This window comes from Notamacropus eugenii, chromosome 2 (genome assembly GCF_028372415.1).
Source record: "Notamacropus eugenii isolate mMacEug1 chromosome 2, mMacEug1.pri_v2, whole genome shotgun sequence".
Taxonomy (NCBI): domain Eukaryota; kingdom Metazoa; phylum Chordata; class Mammalia; order Diprotodontia; family Macropodidae; genus Notamacropus; species Notamacropus eugenii.
In genome coordinates this window covers 1,916,199-1,940,919 of record NC_092873.1, presented here as the reverse complement: position 1 = coordinate 1,940,919, position 24,721 = coordinate 1,916,199, and the positions used below count along the sequence as shown (strand labels likewise).

Below are 24,721 nucleotides of genomic sequence, written 5' to 3'. Positions count from 1 at the left end.
TAGTTCTATGCTTTTACTTTGTGGACACCCAGTACCTGGCACCTGGTACATACTTAATGATTGTTAATTGACTATATGACTATAGAAGCTCAGGAAAGTTTTTCTGAATTGAAGGGAATGAGACAAAGGATATTAGTGAAGTAAGAGTCATTCTGAATCCCATTGATCCATTTTCCCTTTTCAGACCCAGTTGGTGGAAGATTTCAGGGCCCTGAGGAAGACAGTTGAGGACCAGAAATTGCTGGAGCCCAGTCTCCCCTATTTCTTCATGCATCTCATCCAGATTCTGTTTTTGGAAGTTTTGGTTTGGTTCATACTGAGAAACTTTGGCAATGGTTGGCTCATTACACTGCTTGTTTCTTTTATACTCGCAGTTTCCCAGGTAAGAATTTCTCTGAAAAATTCAATCCTTGGGCAGAAGGTTTAGCCTTCATTAGCCACCATATATATGTGATGTCCTCTAGTTGGATCCATTGAACATTCCATAACCTCAGTCTTGTCTCTCCACCACACCAAGGTTGTTTTCATCTGTTTTTTACCCTTATCGCACTCTAGTTTTTGTCATATACTTTTGTATACATCCCATGCCCTCCCTATGTCCCTTAGCACATCAAGTAAGTTACTTGAATATAGCAACTCTGTTGTCTCATTTTTCTTTCCCTAGCACTGAACACAGTATTGGAAAAAGCAAGCAGGTAATAGGTGTTTATTAAACAGAGTTGAATTTCTTTTAGAAATATCTTGAAATTCAGAATTGTCTCCAAGATCAATAGGGCAGCTAGATGGTATATTGGCCTGGGATCAGGAAGACTCCTCTGGTTGAGTTCAAATTTGACCTCAAACACTTACTAACTGTATGACTTAACCCTGTTAGCTTCAGTTCCTCATCTGTAAATGAGCTGAAGAAGGAAATGGCAAATCACTCCAGTATCTTTGCCAAGAAAACTCCAAATGGGATCATGAAGAATCAGACACAACTAAAAATGGCTAAACAATAGTACCAAGATTATTAGGCCAAATTCTCCCCTCTGAAGAATTCATCATGCTGTAAAGGAAGGAATATTGGGTTGGAGTCAGAGACCTGAGGTTCTAATCCTGTCTATGCTTCTTAACACATGACCTTGTGTATTACCTGGCCCCCTCTCTGTGCTTTAGCTTCAAGTGAGAAATTAGGGGGTTGAACTTCATGAACCCTAAGGCCCCTTTTAGTTCTAAATGATATGATACGATTGTGATCATATAACTACTCCAGCAATGCAGATGACAATTCCTTGGTTATTTAGAAAATTATTTCTGAGAGTTGCAATAGCCCCACAAATTTTCATCTTGTGGCCAGCCTCATTTGGTCGCTCCAAACTTACTAATTCTGTTCCTTGCACAACAGAACTGTCTGCCACTGAAGCATATTCCAAGCTTTCTCAGCTCTTCTGTCAGTTTCACCACAATTCTAACTTCTCCTTGTCCCTTAGGCTCAAGCTTTCTTTTTGCAGCATGACACAGGACATCACTTCATATTTAAGAAATCCAAGTGGAATCACCTCATGCATGATTTTGTGATTGGACATCTGAAGGTACTGACAATTCAGGAGAGGTTTTTATGTATTCTTTCAATGCTTCTAAACTATGAAGGAAGGACAAGTTCTCACAACACTTGAGATGGCTTTTGGGAAACCCCAGCCCTGTCATGCAGGTCTAAGAGATAATTACTCACTTCCTATTCATTCCTACTTAATACAAAGTTCTAAACAAACCTTGTTATTTTGATGAGTCATTATAGAAAAAATGGGGAAAAAACAAAGTATTTAAATACCTAGTACTAACAGTTTATATTTATAGAAAGTGCTGCATACTTTAGCCCTATGAGATGGATAGTATAAATATTAACTCCTTTTAAGAGATGAGAAAACTATGAGATGAAGTAATATATTGCATATTTATAGTGAATTTTATTGATTCTCTTTAGCATCTGCCTTGTAAAATCCAAATAACCCACCAATATCCACAGGCCGAGTAATCTCTCCCAATGAATACATTGCAATGTAAAAGAAAGAACATTCAATTTGGATCATAATTGTTCTGTGAAAGGGTAGTTTAAGTACATGAGCCTTGAATTTAGAGTCTGAAAATCTAGATCTGACTCCTAGTTTGTTTTCTGTATGACCATGAGCAGCAAATCGTCTCACCCTTGAAATCAGTTTCCTCATCTATCAAATGACATTACATTACATGAATTTCCTATTTTAGGACTTTACTGTGGAAAAATCTCTCTATATTCCTTAAAACTCTACATTAATGTGAATTACTGTCCTTAAGCATCATTATTCTCACGTGACAAACTAGGAAACAGGATCAGTTGAATTTAAACATCTGGTGACCCTGAAGTGTCCAGTGGTTTTTGGACTCATGAAACCTGGGTTCTGGCTTATGGTGTGATGTTCACAAGTCATTAACCTCTGTGAGCCTCAATTTCCTCAGCTATAAAATGGGAGAGTTAATACTAGTTCTTTCTAGCTAAGGAAAGTTCTTTGTAAAGTAAACTAATGGCAGAGTGGAAATCTCAAAGGATTTGGTTCATATTCTGCCTTTCATTTATTTCGTGTACAAGTACTGCCTGTAATACCAGCTGTATGACCACTAGGCAAGTCATTTAATTTCTCTCAATCTCAGTTTCCTCATCTATAAAATGGAGATAATACTAGTGTGTACCTCTCAGGTTATTGTGAAGATTAAATGAGATAAATTATAATTATATATAAATATAATTATATAATTATAAAGCTCTTTACAAACCTTAAAATGCTGCATAAATGCTAGTTCTTATCATTAGTCATCATGACCATCACCTATCTAAGACTCAGATTCCCCATGTACAAAATGAAGCAGTTAAACTTCATGAACTCTGTGGTCAATACTAGCTCAAAAATAAAACATCTAAATCTAAGCTGAGAATTGCCCTCAGTAACATGGATAGTAAATGTCAACCATGGAAATAAAATCAATATTTTCTGACTGAAGTCATAGGATCATGCCCATTTTACAGATGAGGAAGTGAGAGGTTATGATCTTGTACAGGTTCATTCAACTACTAGGGAACAAATCCAGGTATTCTGTCTTAGAGACAGCGACTCTCAATCACCACCACTCATCCCCTATATTTGCCAGGGATTTAACTCTAATTATCTAATGCTATACTCACAATAGCCCTGTGATACAGAAAAAACGTCATGCATGATTCCCATTTTGTAGATGGAGAAGTAAAGTACTCATTAGTGAAATAGTCTGCCAGAATTGTTGATGCCAAGTCACATCTTTCCTCTCTTCCTCTTTAAGGACATCCCAAGTGACATATGTGCTAGGCAATGAACAGGACTCCGTATCAACTTCTTTTGAAATTATCTGATATCTCCCCATGGCTATTTCCCACCCTGCTTTCATAATAACCACTTGGAGACAGTCTTTTGTTCCAAAGGTGCTTGATAGGTCATCGAGAGCAGCTGCTGGAGAAAAATAAGGCCTTCAAGCCAGACCTGGGTACTTCTCTCCCTGCTCCCCCACACCTTACTATGACTTTTGTAAGGAGCAGTATAACCTAGATCTCTGTCTCACCTCCCTCACTGGTCAAAGGAGACACAGTCTGTTCACTAAGGGTGGGCATTGCCCACAAGGTGGACTCATGGAAATGCTGAATCCCATAGGATCAGAGAGTCAGAGTTAAAAGGGACCTTAACAATCACCTATTCCCACCTCCCCATTCTACAGTAGCAAATAGTTAATACAGGATTGGAAGCCAGGTCCTCTGCCTCCAGAGTTAATAGTCTGTTCACTACACAGTCCTAGCAGATGGGATAAAGAGTTCAAAACCTCTTAGGCAGGATTGTGTGGTAGAAATAGTACTGGAGCAGGAGTCAAGAATCACAGATCTGCCAACTAGGGAACAGTGCATCTTTGAACAAGTCACTTGAATTCTCTGAGTTTCATTTTCATCAACCCAATATCAAATGTGAGGTTTGAACCATGTGCTCTCTCAGATCATTTCCAGCTACCACACTGTTGTCTAAAGTCAATTACAGTCTGAAAAATTTACAAATCTATAGTCTGCCATTTATCTTACACCTCTGATTAGATCCACTATTAGGAAAGTTTCCCAGCAAGACAACAAGCTAGGATTTTAGCAGTATCTTGTAAGGAGGAAATGACATGAGGGCAGAGAAAAATATTATAAGATCAAGGAAACGGACATGATACAAATGTGCACTTTCTTACCCTGGAGGTGTTTTCAAATAAATGGTTACTCAATGAGGTATTGGTTTTGCAAAAGTTGAAAACTAGACCAAGAAATGCTTTTGAGGTCTCTTTGGCTCCATGTAAAGGAGGAAGATACACGGTGGAAAGTCCATTGGAGTGAGAGATGGAATAAAGGAGCAAGGAAGGAGTCTGAGAGCTGCCAGTAATTAGTTGCCAGACCCTGTGGAAACTGATTCCCCTGTCTGGACCTCAGTTTTCTTCTCATTAAAATAAAGAGAGTTAGGCTAAATGAGAAATTCTTAATCTCTTTGTTACATAAACTTCTTTAGTAGCCTGATGAATTTTATGGAACCTTTCTCAGAATGAGATATTTAAAGGTCTAGAATTACACAGGATTACAAAAGAAACCAATCGTTTTAAAGTATACTCATTAATTTTTTTTAAGATCATGGGCCCCATCTTAAGAATCCCTAAGCTAGATGAGCTTGATAGGTCCCTTCCTGCTCAAGCATTTGGGGAGGCCATAATTTTTTGACACATTTCTACTGGACCATAATACCTGGGTACTGTTCTGCCACTGCCACTGCCACTAATTAACTTCTCTGAGCTTCAGTTTCCCCATATATCCATAGAAACATACTAATAACTGCCCTAACTCTCAGTACAGTGGGAGTTTGCTCAACCACATCTGAGAAAGTTGTTTTACACATATGAGGGAGTGTTATATTAGCCTGAAATCACATTCCCAGACAACTATCATTTGTTATCAAGCTATAACAATGCCCCTCCCAACTTATTATTTGGCATTTCAGCAGATTAGGGTTTAAGAGTCACACGTACTTTTGACTAGGCAGAGATATTCATTAGGTTTCTAATGGCAGATTGTAGCTATATACAAGAATATTTATTGGATGGGATTGGAAAGGAAAGGTAGGGAAAGAAAAAAAGGGAGGGGAGGGAAGGGAAGCAAAGGGAAGGGGAAGAACGGAGTAGAATGGGATAAGATTTGACCAGATTACAACTTGGATTCAAGCAAAATTTTCCTGTTGCTGAAGCTTCTTTCCTCCTAAGGGCATGTCAGCCAAGTGGTGGAACTATCGTCACTTCCAGCATCATGCAAAGCCAAATATCTATCCCAAAGACCCAGATATTGACATGGGACCATTTGTTGTGCTCGGAGAGTCACAACCAGTCAAGGTATGTTTAGAGTGAATACATTGGCATTATAGAAATTCAAAGACATACTTCAAAGAACTGGAGATATCCCGAAAGACTACTAGGTTTCAAGAGAATTTGAAGAAAACTCCTCCCTACTTCACATTGAAGACACACACATGCTAGCCAATTAAATCATGTAATTTCACATTTGGTTCAGCTAGGCTGCATGATAGATAGAATTTTGGGCTTGGAATCAGGAAGACAACAGTTCATATCCAACCTCAGACAATGACTGTGTGACTCTGGGCAAGTCACTTAACCCTATTTGACTCAGTTTCCTCATCTGTAAAAAAAATAAGCTGGAGAAAGTTATGGAAACCACATTAGTATCTCTGCAAAGAAAATCCCAAATAAGATCGTAAAGAGTCAGACACAACTCAAACAATTGAACAATTCACATTTAACTTGGCTTCTCAAGAAATGTCAGTATCTATTGTATAAAATACAAGCTTGTTTGAAATTTAAAGCCTTTTATAATCTGACTGCAAACAAATTTTCAGATTGGCTACATATTGCTCCACTTCACATACTCTATGTTCTAGCAAAACTATAGACTCATTGTTGTTATGTGTCCATTACATTCTGTCACTTCAACCATCTAGCTTTTCTTTACATTGACTCACTTTTTTTCTGGAATGCTGTCCCTTCTCACCTCCACCCATTGAAATCCCTCTCTCCCTTCAAGTCTTAGTTCAAGTGAGTTCTCCCTTGGCTGTCACTGTTCTCCTAAACCACTGTCAAATTAATTTGTACTTACTTTATTCATTTCCATACTATTTTCCCCCTCCTAGAAGGTAGGGGTTTTGTAGAATGTAGAATGTAGAATTTCCCTTTGTATCCCCAGATTAGGGCCTTACACATAGCAGGCACTGAATTAATGTTTGTTGGATCAATTTATGCCTCTGTTCACTCAAAATTCAACCAAAAAATTCATTAAGCACTTCCTGTAAAGATACTTTTTTTTCTTATTGGCATTGATCAGTATACATATCACCTCTCTGAGCCTTACAGCTTTGACATAAATATGAGAAAGAATAGATTGGCCTAGATGACATCTAGATAAGATATCTTCCACCTCTAACTTTCCACATTCTAGATTCTAAGCCCTAGACTGGATACTAGGGAACATATAAAGTTTCGAGAAGACAGGATGCCTGCCTTCAAGGACCTCATGGAGTAATAGGAGTATGATCAAAGATGGAGACATTGCAAAGTGGAAAGAAAGTTGTATTTTGTGTCAAAGGATCCAGGTTTGAATCTGGGATCCAATGCTTACTCTTTGATCTCGGATAAAGCACTTCATCTGTCTGTCATCGAAAATGAAAGAACTCTAATATTCCAAATTCCATGGTCTCTCCAGTTTCTGACATTTTATTCTTTAAGTGTATTTGAGCTCTGATGTTTTATACTCTGAGTTCCTTCTATCATGGTCTGTATTCCAATATCCTTCTACCAAACATAACCTTCTACATTCCATATTTTACATTCCAAAGGTGTCTCCTAAGTCTACATGACCATTGATTTCCCTCACAGTTCTAACTCAATAATGCTATAATTCAAGTTAGAAAGGGTGTTAAACGTTACCTAATATGACATTCCCACCCAGTTCAAGAATCTCGTCTCTAACAATCCCAACAAGAGCAGCTAGTCTCTGTTTAAACATTTTCAGGGTTTGTTGCTATGCTAGAAAGCCCTTTCCATTGTCAAACTCAAGGACTTGTTGATCCAGGGTTAGTAAGGGTTGTAAGAAGTTTAATGACCACACCAATGTTAGACCCATTAAGGGAAGACAGAGGTCTTAGAACTGGCATTACCTATCAAAAGATCTGATATCATTGCCAATTCTTGTTTCACTATATAGGACAGAGGTGCATTTCCCACTATTCCACAATTTTCAAGTTCTTCTGTTTTCACTGTGTAATGCCAATTCAAGGATAAAATTGGTCATAAAGATTCTTTTTTCCTTATTGGCATTGGTTGGTATAAATAACACCTCTCTGAGCCTCACAACTTTGACGTAAATATGAGAATGAATGCATTGGCCTAGATTACATCTAGATAAGAAATCTTCTGCCTCTAACTTTCCACATTCCAGATTCTAAGGCTCCTTCTAGTTCTGAATTTCTATGTCCTAATGTCCCTGGCATTTTGTGTTCTAATGCCTTTCATTTCTGACATTCTATATTTTATAATCCATAGACCCTTCTAGATTAACCTCTTATGTCCTAAGTTCCTTCTATTTCCAAAATGTTGTCTTCTAATACCTGGGCAGCTCTAGCATTCTATAGTCTATGTTTTATTTTCCAAAATCCATCCCAGGTCTCACTTTCTATAAATGTTCTATGGTCCTTTCTGGATCTGACATTCTATGTACTAAGGTTTCTAACATTCTCTGTCCTAAGATATCTCCAGATCTAATATTGTGCTCTCTGGATTTCTAGTTTTCTTTCTTTCTTTTTTTTTTTTTTTTTGCTTCTGAAATGCCATAGTTTCATGATGTGAAGTAGGAATGTAGAAATTTCATCTTTAGTTCAGTTATTTTGTGGTCATTGGCAAGTATTTTTTAAAAAGCTACTTCTGAAGAATTTAGACACTTTTTATTGAGTTGATCTAAAATCTCAGCATGAACAGTTTTGCTTGACTTGAAAACATTATGACCATTTGTCTTCAGTGAAGCCAAGACACAGCTGATCTCAAAAGACTATACACCTTACCCTGGGATAGAGGGCTGGGCATTGAGGTGCAGCTAAGTTGAAATTGTTCTCTTCCCCAGAAGTCAAACAAGAAAAGTCCTCATCCAAATTTAAAAAGAAAAGGGAAGGTGTTGAGTCAGAGGATGCCTGCTTATTGAAATTCAAAGGCAAAAGTTTGACTCTCATATAAACAGGTTTTTCCAGCTGAGGAAGACACTTATTCGGGCTTCCTGCCAAATTACTGAGGGCTGCATCTTGTTCACCTGCTGAGATCACCTGTTGGTATCACAATTCAGAACTTTAGTTCATAGTTAAAGGGGCAAGGGATATCTTCTGAGTCAGGCAGTAGGCTCATTTTTCCAGTCACTGCTTGTTTAATGTTTGAACCTTCATAAAACCTTTACAATCCCTCCATGTTCAATATTCTAAGGGCTCTTGTAGCTGCCACAGTTTGACAATCTATGATGTAAATTCTTTTCCAATTCTGAAATCCTTTGTTCTGTGTTTCAACATTCTATGTCCATGATGGCTGCCTTCAAATGTTTGAAGGACCATTATGCCAAAGAAAGATTTGACTAGTTCTGCTCAGCCCCAGGAGAAGAATTAAGAACAAATGTTGAATGCAGTACCATGGGGCAAGAGTATTGGATTTGGAATCAGAAGAGCAGGGTTTAAGATTAGTTCCTCCATTTACTTCTTGTGAGAGCCTGGACCACTCATAGGCTCTCTAGGACTAAGCTTCGTTGTTTATGAAATGAAGAGGTCAAACTAGACAATTTCAAGATCCCTTCTAGTTCTGAACAGTATGTCCCAAAGAAATGTCAGGATTTCCTGATGATTGAAGTCGTCCAAAATCAGAATGAACTTCCTTGGGAGACAAAAGACTGCCTTCAGCAGAAGACTTAAAAAATATACATATAAATAGCTGCCTGTCAGGTATAGAGGGGAATTTCCTGTTCAGATACCAATTGGGTTAAATAACCTCTGTGGGTATTCTACCATAAGAGGATTCTGTGATTCCTTCTGTCCTGGGTTACCTTCTAATTCTAAATTCATCTTTTTCTCATATGCTAATAATACTGTGTTGACCTGAAAACTTGGTTAAAGAAAAGGCAAAAGGCTAATGCATACATTTTATGATTTAATTATTTAATTGATCAATTCCCTAGTAAAGAAAATGGTAACACAATGCATTATGGAGCCAGAAATGTTCTGGCTACCAATACAAAGAATTGGGCAGCCTTAAATCTGTTTTAGGACAAAGAAGTGTTCTCTTTCCTTCAGATTTATGCTCTCCATTAACTAGACCATTAGAAAGGAATTTCTTAATTGCGTAGGTTATAAATACAATAAAATTTGACAAAGTTTCAAAATGAAATTATGACCTAAGATGTTTTTATTTACTTTATGATTAACATTCCATAACATAGTTTATGTCTACAAATATTAAGATAATAGAAAACGTCCCATTGTGTCTTAGGTTAAAGGTCTCTAAAGGAATGTTAAGTCAGCCTTGGCTGGCTTTTGTTGACATAGGAAGAGGCATTCTCTGAGTTTGCTTCAGAGAGAGCAAAGAGACTATTCCAAAATTTTATATTAAACATTTTCACCTCTTACTTCTTTTTAATATTTTTAATAAACCAAGATATGCCTTCTCATCTTTCATTCCAAACTTCTTCCCCCAGTTGAGCATACAAGAAAAACAAAACCCATTACAAGCATGTATAGTAAATCAAGACACATTGACCATGATAGATGTGTATACATTATATATGTATATATTCCCTTCTCAAGATCATTTTACAGTGGATGAAACTGAGGCACACAAGGTAATGATTTGCCCAGGGTCACACAATTACTGTCAGGGTAGATTTGATCTCAAGAAGGTGAGTGAACCTTACTGACTGCAGACCTGACACTCTATCCACAATGCTATCTAGCTGTCCCTTTTCTTTAGAGTAGAGGCTGTTAAATCATATGATCTTGACTTTGGTTCTTTCGTGTTTGATTTATGGCTTCTATACTTCCTCCTTTCTTGGTACTTTGCCCAGGGTCCCCTTCCTCTACCCTCAGGAAGTCTACTTCTTACTCTGTTCTAGGTCTGTGACTCAAGATTGGGTAGTGGGAGACAAAGCTGCCAGTTTTCACCTGTTCCCTGTAGCAGTGCCCTAGTATGGGTCTGATGAAGTTCCTGTCTAGGTCTGGAATCTTCTCTTTCCCTGGTACACAACCTCTCCCTGAGCACTGGAGTGCTCAGAGGATCCATTCCCAACCTAACCTGTCCCCCTTGGACAGACCTCCCTGTTTCCCTCTGCTGACCTAGATCCACTCTGATATTTTCAGCATCTCCATATCAATTTCCAGTCTGGTGAATTTTCGAGATTGATTTGGAGGAGTTTTTAGATTGAAGCTTACTACACAGCTAGCTTCCTTTCACTCCATGATCTTGGCTCTGCATCTGATCCTTTAACTTCTAATATTGTCCTATGTTCTCAGGACCTTTATTCAACTAACACTCTATGGCTTATATTCCCTTCTAATTATGATATTTTAAAATCTCTATTCTAGCACCAACATTCTAAAATTCTATGATTCTGGGTTTTACTGGAAGAGTCCAAGACTGACATGGATTTGGTGAAAATAAACAGTTTCTCATCTTTTCTGCCATCCCCAAGAGTTAAATGTCTCATCCAATGGCTCAGCCTTTATGCCTCTCATGCAAATTGTCTGGATAACTCTTTCCACAGAGAGGATAAGAAGCTGTAATTGTAAGGACAAGATGAAGGGAAGACTGTAGGGTAATGACAAGAAGTGAATTTGAAGCCAAGAAACCCAGATTAAAATCCTGCTTCTCATACTTAGGATGGCTTTATAATGCTGTGCAAATCACTTCATGAAGCTGGATCTCTATTTCCCCAACTGTAAAAAGGGATAACAAGACGTTTGTGATCTATTTCAAATGAATGAGATGAGACTGCTCATAAATGTGAGCTCTTGTTCAAAGACAGGAGGCACCAAGGCAAAGTGCTGAATCTGGTCAGGAAGATGAGTCCAAATACAGCCTCAGATACTCCTAGCTCTGTAACTCTGGAAATATCACTTACCCTGTCTTCCTCAGTTTCCTTATTTATAAAATGGGGATAATATTAGCACATACCTCATAGGGTTGTTGTGAGAAACTAACGAGATTACATTTGTATATTGCTTGGCAAACCTCAAATGCTACTTGTTGTCATCATCGTCATTGTTGTATTATTACTACCATCATCACCTGGTTTAACTCTCTATTTTACACTTACTACCCATGAGAAAATCAGGGCCCAGAGAGGTAAATAACTTGCCCAATACCAAACGAGGAGTAAGCACCTGAACTGGAATTCGTACTTACGTCACTGCCTCCAAAGCTAACATAAACGTTCACCACACTACATACTAACTCTTCACTATATAGCACATTGTATTAACAGGATTAACTTGTATTTCTGGTTTTTTTTCCTTTCTCCATTCAGTATGAGAAGAAAAAAATCAAGTATATTGACTATAAAAAGCAGCATCTATACTTTTATGTAGGTGAGTCTCCATAACATCCACTATTCTGATTTCTAAAGGTACCTCCTACCTCTGGTATTTGTTATGCATCCTGTAGACCTCCCCAGTTCTGAAATTTTGTGTTTTAAGATGCCTTCCATCTCTAGTAGTCTACACTCTAAGGCCCCTCCCAGTTGGAACCTTCTAAGTTCTAGGATCTTTCCCCTTTAACGTTCGATGGTTCATGTTCTAAGGCCCCTACTACCTGTGACAGTCTATGTTGAATTCCAAGGTCCCACTCTGTTCTAACATAATATGTCTTGAGGGCATTTTCAACTCTGACTTCTTATGATTACAGGAATAGTCATTTCCTAGAAACTGAAGACACTTTTTGAATATTGCCAACTCAGTCAATAACCAAGGTATAGGGTACCCAGTGAAAGGGTTGGATGACCACTTATTTATGCATTCATTGTACTAGCACCTCCTCATCTTACTTAACACCTTCTTTTCCCTTACAGTTGCTCTTCCCCTCCTCATGTCAGTCTTTATCAACATGAAATCCCTGAAAATGACGTTTCTTCGGAAGGAATGGGGGTGAGTGACAACCTTCCTGTCATAGACTCTGTCCTTGGAGCCAAGGCCAATAGAGGGTACAGACTACTCCTCAAGTTTGCTTGGTGACAGAGGCAGAGAACATTTACCTTGAAAAAGGATATGGCCAAACCTAGAGTGGGGACTGATAGCTCAGTCCTTAGAGCATCAGACTTTTCATCTAAAAGTCTGGTGGAAATCTGACTTGGTGGCACAGTGGGTAATGTGGATAAAGTGTAATCAGGAAGAAGACTCAGGATTAAACCCTACCTCAAATACCTACTAGCTGTATGACACTGAACATGTTCCCTAACCTCTCTCAGTCAGAATTTCATTAACTGCCAATTGAGTAGGTTGAACTCTCAAAGTCTCCTCCAGGTCTAAATTGATGACTAGATAACTTCAACCCCATTTAACCTGAAATTTGTTTTTTTTTCCCCTCTTTTAGCAGCTTGCCTGGATCAGTAGCTTTTATCTTCGCTATTTCATCACCTACAGATCTTACTATGGAATTATTGGGACTGTACTTCTCATATATCTGGTCAAGTAAGTAAATCAACAAATTATGCTATTCCTCTCTCCCGGTGATCCTTAACCTGGGGTCTGGAAACTTGCTTTTGTTTTTTACTTGTCTTCAAAAAGAGGAAGTTAAACAGGGCTTAAAGCGCTGGACTTGTGGTTAGGAAGGCCAGATTTTAAATCTGGCCTCAGGCCCTTACTACTTATGTGACCCTGGGCAAGTCATTTGACTTCTCTTTCTGTAAAATGGGGGTAATAATGGCACTTTCTTCCAGCGTTATTGTGAATATCAAAGGAGATAACATATGTAAACTCCTTTACAATACTTAAAGTGCTATCCTAATGTTGTTATTATATATATATATTTGATAACTATATATTTACAAAATTATATATGTATAAAATCAGTTTTTCATGTAATCCTATTTATTTATTTTTATGTTTTTTAGCACATTATGATGAAAAAGGGGCCACAGGCTTGCTCAGACTGATAAAGGGATCCACGACATAAATAAGACCATGCAACCACCTCTAGCCCAAACCACCAGCTCCTTTATCCCCATTAGGGCTATAGGAACTCTAGCAAAGCCCAAGTGAGCCCTCCATGCACACACCTATCCCAGAGGTTACCTAAGAATTGTGTTATCTCAGGCCTTAAAAATAGACACTGAAATAACTGAGATTGTCTAATATTTCTTCTATTGCCCTTGTATAGTGTGTTCCATTCCAACCACCCCCTCCCACACTGAACAGGTTTCTCCCTCTTCCCCCTTTTCCCACTTTTCATTTTATTTGGAAAAACAAAGACCAGATTGTGAAATGGTTTAAACAGACTTGAGTGTGTGGATCACCTCTTCATTGGCTCTCAAGGTTCTCCCTCCTCTCCTTGACTTCCTGACTTCCTTTAAAACTCACATCAATTTCTATCTTCTGCAAGCAAGAAACCTTTCTCAATACCCCTACTACTAGTGCCTTCCCTTTGAAATTGCCCTCATTTCCCCTGTCTTGTTTTGCATGTACATAGCTCTTTGAATGTTTCTCCCCCACTAGAATGTGAGTTCTTTTAGGACAGAGACCAGGTTTTTTGCTTTTCCTTATATCTCCAGCATGGAGACAGTGTTACACGGAGTTAAAATTACATATAATAAACATTTTATAAATGCTTGTTGACTGACAGATTGAGATGGCCAGTGAGAGCTGTAGTAATGGAGGGAATCAGTTGAGCTAAATCACAAATCTAAAAATGGCAAAAGAGTTTCCAGTACCTCATTTCACAGGTAAGGAAACTGAGGCAAGGTGGGAAATGACTTTCCTAAAGGCAGGAAGTTAGAATGACATTTAGAAATGAACCCACTTCTTTAGACCCCTAGTTACGTGTTACTTTTTAACTAAAATATCACTATAATGACTTTTCACATGCCCAGCCTTGGTAGAGCCTTCTGAGCTCCATATTGGTCTGGTCAGCCACAGTCAGACACACTATACCTTGATCCCAACACAGTGATGTCACTTTGGTCCTCTTTGAGAACAGACAACAACTATAGCCACTCTAACTTGTAAAGGGAGTAGATTGGATTTAATGATCTCTAGGTGACTTTTCCAGTTTTAAAAATCTGTGTTCTATGTTCAAATATCACTTACAACCTTAATATTTTATGTTCTATGTTGTAAATTCACTTCCAACTTTAATATCTCATCTTCTGTTTTCTGGAATTTTTTCTGGTTCATCATTCTATGTTCTAAAATCATGCTATCTTTGAACCAAATTCTGCTATGAAATGACTTCAAATCATGGAATTCCCTACATCTTTAATGTTATTGAATACTTTGCTCCAGACATCGGTAAAATAAAACCAGGGCTTTAGAGGCAGCATGATGTGTCAGTGAGAATCTGGACAAGACATCAGAAGAACTGCTTTCTAATCCTGGCTGTCATTTACTATGTGACCCCCTCAGAGTCTCAGTTTGATTCTGAAATGGAGGCAATAACACCTTGCCTACTTTATGTGGCTGCTAAGATGGGAACGTTTTGAAAACTCTGAATTGTTTGGGGGAAGATGGATAACCATTTTTACTCCAAGTACATCCTACGTGTCTGGAAATCCATAGGATCATAGGACTTAGAGGCAGAAGAGATCTCAGAGATCATGTGTTTGGCCCTATTATGTTAGAAAAGATGTAACTGAGGCCCAAAGAAGGGGGAGTGACTTTCCCCAGGTCACACAGATGTAATAGGGGTCTGAGTAGTGGCAGGGCTAACACATTATATAGTCATCTCTGGAAAGAAAAGACAACACAGTATTGCTCATAGAAGGTAGCCAAGTCCTGCAAAAACCATTATTCAATAACTTCAAGGCCTTTCCAATCCTCTCTAGTCTTACTCCTGGTTTTCCCCCTTCACATTCTGCCCTGCCAAATTGCCTAGTACACACAGTGTACCACTCACATGGTGGTTATTTAGTATGTATTGTTAATGGATGGAAAATAAATATCTGTTCCTCATGAAAATGACCAACTGCCTCATTGCCTGTCTTTGTGCTTTCTCCAAAGGCTGCTGGAAAGCCCCTGGATTACATTAATCACCCAGATGAGCCACATTCCAATGAGGATGAGTAAAGAGGAAAACAAGGACTGGTTTAGCACACAGGTAATGATGGCCACCTTCTAACAGATCAACCACTAAATCAGTGGAGTTGATGAATGTGGGTCATGGTATCCTGTCAAATGGATCAAAAACATGATGAAAATGCTAGACTGTCAGTCTTGGAAGGGACTTGAGAGCACAAAATGTTAGAACTAAAAGGGGCATTAGAAAAGAGAATGTCAGAATGAGGAGGGACCCAAGTCTGAAATGTAGGGGTTGGTAGAGACCGTGGAGTGTAAAATGTCAGAACTGAAAGAGACTTGTGAATATGGAATGTTTAATGTCTGGTGTGGGAGGTTCTTGGGAGCAAAGAGAACTGTTAGAATAAAGAGGAATTTTAGAACAGAGAACAGAGAATGTCAGGATTCAGAGAACCCTTAGAACATAGATTGACAGAGCTAGAAGAGACTTGAGAGTTTAGAATATAGGATGTGAATTATGAAAAATCTCACAAGTGTTGACTATGGGGAATGGGACTATTTTAGAATAGAAAACACAAAATGGAAAGCTTAGAACATAGAAGGGAGGGAGGAAAAAAGGTAGGAAGGAAGGAGGAAAGAAGGAAGGAAGGAAAAGGAAAGAAGGAAGGGAGGTGTGGAGGAAGGGAGGAAGGAAAAGAAGGAAGATGAAGAGGGAAAAAAGGGAAAGAGGAAAGGAGAGGAAAGAAAAGTTATTAAGTGGTTATTTTGTTCCAGGCACTCAGCTAAGCACTGGCGATGTATATTTAAGGACAAGTAATACAGACCCTACTCTCAAAAAGCTTATATTCTAATGAAGGTAGAAAACACACAAGGGAAGGATGGTGGGAGGGAGAGAAAGGTACCCAACTGGGGCATAGTTTTGAAGTCCCAAATCTCAGGAACAAGCCAGGAGGAGAGTGAAAGCTGACCAGCCTGGGTCCTGCAAAAAATGGAGGGCCCAAGAAAACCTTACCAAAGGAAGAAGGGGACCAACGTGGTGGAAGAATATTTTAGGGTGAGAAAACTGGAAGGACCATTGGATATTCATGGTATGGAATCTCAGATACTAAGGGAAGTTCCGGAATCATTTTGAACCCCAGAAAGTTAGGACCAGAGAAGTGGGAAGGATATCAAATGTCTGGACACAGATTAAAGTATAACACAGAAAAAAAGAGTGGAAATAGTATCAAAACATAACATATCAGTGCTAGATGGGATTACAGAAGATCAAATGTAAAAATCAAGAAGAACTTTGGAGTATAAGACAAAATGTGGTATTGTAGAAAGAGCATTGGCTCTAAAGTCAGAAGATTTAGGTTCTTACTCACTTTATCACCATTAAGTTATATAACCTTTCTGATCCTCAGTTTCCTCATCTGAAAAATGAACCAGTTGAACTAGATGGCATCTGAGGACCCTTCCAACTTAAGAATTATGATCTTGTGTCTTGACCTTCAAACACAGAACTTTAGAACATAGACTCTAGGATATAAAAGGGCTCTTGTAGACTCTCTAGTCTAAACCCTTCATTATCAACATGAGGAGACTGAGGCTTGGCGAAGCAAAGGAATTGCTCAAGGTAACAGGTCTTATTTGTGAGGAAGCTGAGTCAAGCCCCCTGACTGCTGTGCTTTTTTTCTGTACTTTGCTAATATTTTAAAAGAATACAATTACCTTCCTGATGCCTCCTCAAGTAATCTTTCCAAGAGATACGGAGATGAAAAATATCCAACAAAGATGACCAACAATCCCCAATTAGAGCTAAATAATACCTTAGAAAAGAGTTGAACAAAATATCATTTTGTTCTACTATCTGAGAAGATAGCATGTTCCACATTTAAGGATGTGTCTCTGGAACTAGCTTCATGCAATGCTCTCCTTTTCCCATCCCCCCCACACAAACACATCCTTGAATTCATCTTTACCCTTCAGTCTAGTGAAATCTTATCTATTCTTCAAGCACATTTCAAATGGCACCATCTACATGAAGCCTCCCTGATCTCCTGACCAGAATGACTCATATCTCTGAATCTCTGGAACAAGTCTTTACCACTTACACAATACTGACTAATTACTTATGTTGAAGTATATCTCTGTTGATACATTGCATTTGGATATTTTTCCTTGTTAAATTATCATCTCCTTGAGGAAAAATATCTCCTTTGTAATCCTCAGCATCTAGTATAATATCTTTCACACAGAATATACTCAACAGTCCCTACTGTGTGAATGAAAATTGCAATGCGGAGAAATGAAAAGTTTTACACTTGGGTTCAAAAAATCAGCTTCATAAGAAGATGGGGAAGCATGACTGCACCACAGTCGATCAGGAAAAGATTGCAGTGAGTTAGTGGATTATCGGATCAACAATACATTATGGCAACTCCAAAAAGCTAATACGATCATAGGCTACATTGAGAGACATAGGGTTCAGGTCCAAAGATGGGATCCAGTTTTTGTGCTCTGCCCTCATCTAACCACCTTGGAAGTACTGTGAAAAGTTCTGGACATTCACTTTCAGGAAACGCGTATTAACTGAAAGTTTAAAGATGACCAAGATAGTGAATGATATCAAGAATATGGCAAATAAGGATTAAGTGAAAGAACTAGGGATGTTCAGGAGGGGAAAGAATTAGGGGCATGAAAGCTGTCTTCAAGTGCTTATTTGAAAGGCTGTCACGTGGAAGACAGGTTAGAACTTTCTGCTTAACCTTAAAGGGACCGAACTAGAAATAGCTGGAAAAATAGCAAAAGGAGAAGATTTTGGCTTAAAATAAGTGGGAGGGAAAAATCTCTTAGTAATTAGGGGTCTCCAAAACCAGACTGGCTTGTGCTCAGAAAACAATGGATTTCCCATCATTGACTGTCTTTAAGCAAAAGGTGGGTGGATATTTGTCAAGTATTTTGAAGAAGTTGCTTCTGGCTCATGTATAATTGGAAATCAATCACCTTTTACTGTGTCTTTTACTTCTGACATTCATTGATTCTGTGATACAAGGAGCTTTACATGAGACACATTGACATATGAGAGAAGCAAGACTCCATGACTCATACTCACTGAAGTCAAATATCCTGATTTGTGTTTTATTGGCAGGTTCTGGCCACCTGTAATGTTAAGCAATCCTTCTTCAATGACTGGTTACAAATTGAACACCAGTGAGTAAGAAATTTTTGCTGAACAGGGATAGAAAAGGTTATTTAACTCCTTTCCTCAGTATCTGATCTTGATGACCCTAACATAATCTGGGGAAGAAGATGGAGGACTGAATTTAAGAGATAAGAAAACTATTCTGTCAACAAGTATTTATTAATCACCTACTGTATATGTCAGGCACATAGACGCTGTAAAAAGTGGGTGCCGCTTCTACTCATTGTTCCTAGTTATTTCCTCTCCAGCTAAGCAAACCAGATCTACCCCTTCTTCCAAGTATCCAAGTAACAGTCATTCAAATAAGTACTTGAAGAAAGCTAACATGCCCTTAATTCTTCTCTCCTCTGGGCTGCACACTCCTAACTCCTTCACCTAATTTGTGCTAGGCTAGGCTCTAGTACAAAGAATGAAATCAATAACATTTGCAATGAAACTATGACCAAATCCCACCTAAGATACCTACTATGTGTGAGCATGGCCCAATTCTACCTGCTTCTTCATCTGCAAAATGGAAATTTGTAGTACCTACCTCACAGGGTGGTCATGAGCCTCTAAAGAGAGTATGTGTGTACATCAATATGAATTATTATTAACCATCAATCAATAAGCATTTATTATGTCTACTACATGGCAGACATCACCATTGTCATTATCATCATCAGTCCACACAGTGATTTCGTCAGCAAGGGGAACGCCCTTTTAATTAGTTAACTTCATCTACCAATGCACATTAGTAGCATATTGGTAGCAAGTAAGAACCTTACAGAGTTGTCTGGGGCATGTGGAGGTGATGGAACTTGAACCCAGATTTTTCTTACTTCTAGACCTTTCTTGAATCTAAAACAGCATATGGCCTCTCGTTATTAAGCTGAATAAACATCTTTGCCATGACACCCTTAGGGGGAGCCCAACTTTGCTCACTAGGGACTAAAGAGAAAAAGTTGTCCAGATATTCCCCACAGTGATTATAGTCTGTAGGCTATGGAGTACGACATATTGGAAAATAGAGAGAAGAGAAATTTCAGCAAGAGCAAATATTCATTAAGCATCTACTACATACAGGGCCTTGAGCTAGTCCTGGGATCATAAATTTAGACTAGAAGAGTTCAGAAGAGACATCGTGTCCAACATTCCCATTTTACAAATGAGAAAACTGAAACCTTGATAGGTTAAGTGAATTAACTGTCTAAAATCACACAGCTAGTCAGTGCCTGAGGTGGGATTTGAACCATCACCTTCCTGACTCTTAACTCCAACATCCTTTGTACCACACCACTGTCTATCAACTGAGCAAAAGAAATTATTTACACAGTTACTTCCCCTTAATGGAGTCTGCAATCTAGTTGAGGAATAAGATATCAAACATAAGTATCTATAATACATTATTGAAGGAAAAATCCATTAGTGTTCTAAAGTCTTTATGGACAAGGAGGGTAAGGGAAGGTATAGAGGAGTTCCTATCTTGAGAAAGCCACCACAGTGGATAAATTTATATTCCTGAGGTCTTAGTTAGTTAATGTTAGCATTAAGAAGAAATAGAACTGATTTGTTGGCTGAACTCCATGGAAAATTGATCTCTTGAATAACACGTTCTTCCCTGATACTTTGATGCTCACTTTAGATAGTCTAAATCTTACTTTAGATGATCTAAGTATCTATCCCATACTTAGATTTTATATATTTGCTTCTTCATCATTAAGAGTGAGAAACAATTTCCCATGCCCAGGCCCAGTCACATATTCCAGACATTTGGTAGAGTTTTAGATGAAGTTCTACAAAAAACTGAAAAACATGGTACCACGTTAGGGAGTCCATCTCCCTGACTGTTCTCTGCTTTCTTTGTTCTGTTTCTTTGTGTCAGCCATGGTGTGGGGTGGACCATCCTTCACATTTGTAGTATTTTCACATTAGAGGTACAGCTGGAGTACAGTGGTAAGAGCACAAGATTTATTCAGAAGACCTGAGTGCAAAACCTAGCTCTTCTATGTACTTGCTGCCTAAACTTAGGCAAGACTATGCACTTCAAGGTCCTCATTTGTAAAATAGGGATTAAACTCGCTACCTACTTCACAGGGTTGTGCTGAGGGTCAGATGATGAAGTAATGAACATGAAAGTCCTCTTTGGAAAGAGAGAGAATGAGAGGCAGAGAGAGGAAGGAGAGGAACAGAAAAAGGGAAGGAGGAAGGGAGACAGACAGAGGCAAAGATAGAGACAGAGAAAATCTGCTGGGTTTCCTTTGTCTCTTCACCATTGTGTGAGCCACTCTTCTACAATAAATATTGATTCATAATACATTTTTAAAAATCAACTTACCTTCATCTGAAGATAATATGTATTATATAAATACAAACAGCAAGTAAAGACAGTTTAAAGAAAGCAGCAGATAGGATGGGAGATGAGAATTGGGAGAGAAGCAAAGAAGGAATAAATTGACTGGGTCCCAGTACTAGAGAAGTTAGAGAAATCACAAAATTCTCTCCAGGCAGGTCACTCCTTAGTCAGATCAAAAAGCTAAACAAGGCTCCACCCGATCATGCTTACACTTGTTTGAAAGAGCAGACCCATTCGATTGCAATTGACCGGTGCCTAGCACTGGAGTTAGTCCATACCTATATAACCCTAGGCTTCCCATGGGACTCAAAATTTCCCCCAGTTCTGTTGAGGAAAGCACCGTCCTATGCTTCCTCCTTCCATATCCTTAGTCTTCCCTTACCGTGGGTACAAAAGTACACTTCCTATGAGACCCCTTGTTAATAAGGAGCTACAAATGTATTTTATACAATTTAAAGGGCTACATAAATATCAGCTACCATTATGTCTCATGACCCTCACAACACCCTTGGAAGAAAACCAATGCTGGCTGTGATTTATAGATGAAGAACATAGAGCACAGAAAGATAGAATAAACTTGCCCAAGATCACATTAGCAGTTAATGAAAGATCTAGAATTAGAATGCAGGTATTCTGACTGTTGTCTGTTTAACTAATGCTTCTTTAACTAATTCTTACTGTTTCCATCTATCCAGAGGAGAGTGACGTTCACCCTAACAGATAATCCAAAAGAACAGAAAAATCAGAACAGTCCTTATATTTGATTAAAAAAAATAAAAGGCAATTTTCTCCTCATGAGCATTGTTTTCATAATTACACTTGGCTTGGACTAAGATTCAAATTCATTGGCATTAGCCCAACAGGCCCCAAAGCCTATCTCACAGATGGGTTCAGTGAATGGATGTGAGAGTGATAGAGATTCTTAGAACTTCCCTGAACACAGATACATGCATTTTTATGGTTGTGTTCTCATTAGTGCTATGATAAATCTGACATCTTTCTGATGAGAGTTTTCCTTCCACCAAGGTAGTCCATACTCCTCCACATCATCTTAATTGTGTTCCATTTTCATATCTTCTCATAGCAGACCTAAAAGAATCAGTAAAAATGTACCATGTTTCTTTTGATGTCTAGGTTTCATATTCTTTTCCTTCTCTTTGTTTCTTTAGCCTATTTCCCACCATGCCCTGCCATAATTATTATAAAATCGCGCCACTAGTGAGATCATTATGTGCCAAGCATGGAATTGACTATGTAAACAAGCCAATATTGAAGGCATTTGGGGACATTTTCAGGTAAGAGATTATCTCACAGTTTGCAGATTCCCTTCTCCCTCCGTAATCAGTCTGTCTAGGGGCTCCTTAGAATTTGAGGCCCACAGAGGATCCAATACAAGATTAGCAAGTATCAGAGTTACCAATGAAAAAATTAAGCATTGTAGATTATTGAGACCATAATAAGGCATTCAAATACATCACAGAATAATTGAAAGGTCAAATAAAATCAAGCAGACAGACATGTATCAATTATCAATTACAACTTCACACAGTTGTAAAGTGCTGGGGATATAAAGAAAGGCAAAAGACCTTTACCTTCAAGAAACTCACTTTTAATAGGGGAGGGGGGTGGACACCATGCAGACAACTATGGACAAACAAGGTATATATAGGAAACATGAAGTCATCTCAGAGGAAAAGCAAACATGTTAAGGGGATATGGAAAAGTCTTCAGGTAAAAAATGAGGTTTTAACTGGGAGGTGGAAGAAGCCTGGGATGGTGATGAGGAGGGAGAAAATTCTAGGTGTGAGGCCCAGCCAGTGAGAATACATGGAATCAGAAAATGGAGTGTCTAATCTGGGGATAGTAAGAAGGCTTTTGTCACTGGGTCTCACAATATGAAAAAAGGGAGTAAAGTATAAGAAGATTGGAAAGTTAGAAAGGGACCAGGTTGAGAAGGCCATAAGAAGCCAAAGAGAAGGTTTTCTATTTGATCCTAGAGGTAATAAGGAACATGGGAGTTTCTTGAATAAGGGAAGGGTGAGACTATCAGACTTCCACTTTGGGAAGATCATTTTGACCGCTGAGTGGAGAATGTGCTAGAGTGAGGACAGAATTGAGGCAAGAAGATTAACCAACAGGTTAGTGCAATACAGGATGAACGTCTACCCCAGGGTGTTGGCAATGGCAGGGAGCATATATGAGAGATGTTACAAAGGTTAAAAAAACAGGATATGACAACTGATTCTATATGGAGGGTGAGACAGAGAGAGGAGTAAAGGGTGACATCTAGATTGAGAACCTAAGTAATTTTGAGGATTGGTGGTGCCCTCAACTAGGAAAGGTAGGAAGTGAGAAAGGCTTGGAGCAAAAGATAAGTTCAGTTTAGGATATACTGAATTTGAAAGGTCTATGTAACATCAGTTTTGAAATGTCTAATATGTAATTGAAACTGCAATATTGACATTCATTTGGAGGGCAGAACCAAGTAAATAGATTTGAGACTCAAACTCAAAGAGATGATTATTAAATCCATTAGAGCTGATGAGATCACCAAAAGAAATGGTAAAGAAGGGGAAGAGAAAAGGACCAGACTCCAGAATATAATTAATCCTAGCAATATGGAAATAAATTATTAGATCAGAGTAGGAGTAGACCGTATGATGTGGCAAGTAGACAACTAAAAAAACCTTGGTCTTCATTGAGAAATAGCATCCAGGAATGAGACAATTGTCACCACATTGTCCTGTACACTTGTCAGGGAAATCTAGTGGTTTGGGCCTAATTCTATCTGGTTGTTCCTTCTCAGTCTCACTTGATGGATTATCATTGGCACCCTGCCTTCCAACTGTAGGTGAACCCCCAAGCTCTGTCCTGGGACCTTTTCTCTCTCTACATTGTTTCACTTGACAATTTCATCAATTGCCATTGCAAATAACTCTGATATCTAAATCTAGCTGAGTGTTTCTTCTGACTTGTAGCCCATCATCTCACCAACTGCTTATTAGATGTTTGAATTATATGTTCTATAGAGATCTCAACCTCTGCTTCTCTAAAGCAGAAACTCAGAAACTGTCTCCCCAACTGCAGCCCCTCCCCCCAAAAAATCAACCCCTGTTTCTCAACTCTCTATTTTGTCATCTTCAACTCCTGATTCTCATTCACTCAACATATCCAGTCGCAAACAATCCTATTGTTTCTCCTCCTAAAGTTAGTGTTGAAGCTCTGGTCACATCAAGAATTTGAAAAATACATGAAAGAAGAGGGTTTAAGCTTAATCTTTTTGACTCCAGAGGGAAGAATTGGGAGCCTTGAGCTGAACTGGTGGAGGCAAAACAGGTTAAACATATGAAAAAAAATATAGTAATAGTGTAGTAGAAGAAGCTATATTGTGATGTAGTAACCTCCTCCCTTACTGGAATCTTTCAAATAATGATTCCCAGAAAGAAAAAATATCCTTTTTTCAGGTATGATCTAGACTAGCTGGCCTCTGAGGTCCCTCCCTATTCTGCTATTCTGTGAAATCACCAGGGCCCGAAAATGCTGAGAAAGGCTTCATCAGGCAGACAGACTATAAAATATTTATTAAGTACTTACTAAGGTGCCAGACACTGTGCTAAGGGCTGGCAACCAAAAGAAAGTGTGTGCTCTTAAGAAACTCACAGTCTAATGGCGATGACAACATACAAACAACTATGTACAAACAAGCTACATATGGGACAAAAAGAAATCAACAGAGGGAAGGTACTGAAGCTATCATCATGAGGATGACAGACCTCAAGCTGAGACCTGAAGGTTGGGTAGTTTCAGTGGAGTGGGGTGGAGGGGGCTCTGAGTGGT

At 38.7% G+C, this 24,721-nt stretch overlaps 1 protein-coding gene across 2 annotated transcripts in view; it reads left to right on the top strand.

The window, feature by feature from the left end:
- LOC140524242 (fatty acid desaturase 2-like protein FADS2B) overlaps positions 1-24,721 on the top strand; it is a 51,307-nt gene that overhangs the window by 20,828 nt on the left and 5,758 nt on the right. For both annotated transcript variants that reach the window (XM_072638620.1, XM_072638619.1), the window contains exons 3-10: positions 185-382; positions 1,470-1,571; positions 5,317-5,442; positions 11,666-11,726; positions 12,206-12,281; positions 12,727-12,824; positions 15,348-15,444; positions 22,054-22,179. In XM_072638620.1, the coding sequence (XP_072494721.1) occupies positions 185-382; positions 1,470-1,571; positions 5,317-5,442; positions 11,666-11,726; positions 12,206-12,281; positions 12,727-12,824; positions 15,348-15,376 (690 nt within the window). In that variant the 3' untranslated portion in view covers positions 15,377-15,444; positions 22,054-22,179. The remainder of the gene's footprint in view (positions 1-184; positions 383-1,469; positions 1,572-5,316; positions 5,443-11,665; positions 11,727-12,205; positions 12,282-12,726; positions 12,825-15,347; positions 15,445-22,053; positions 22,180-24,721) is intronic.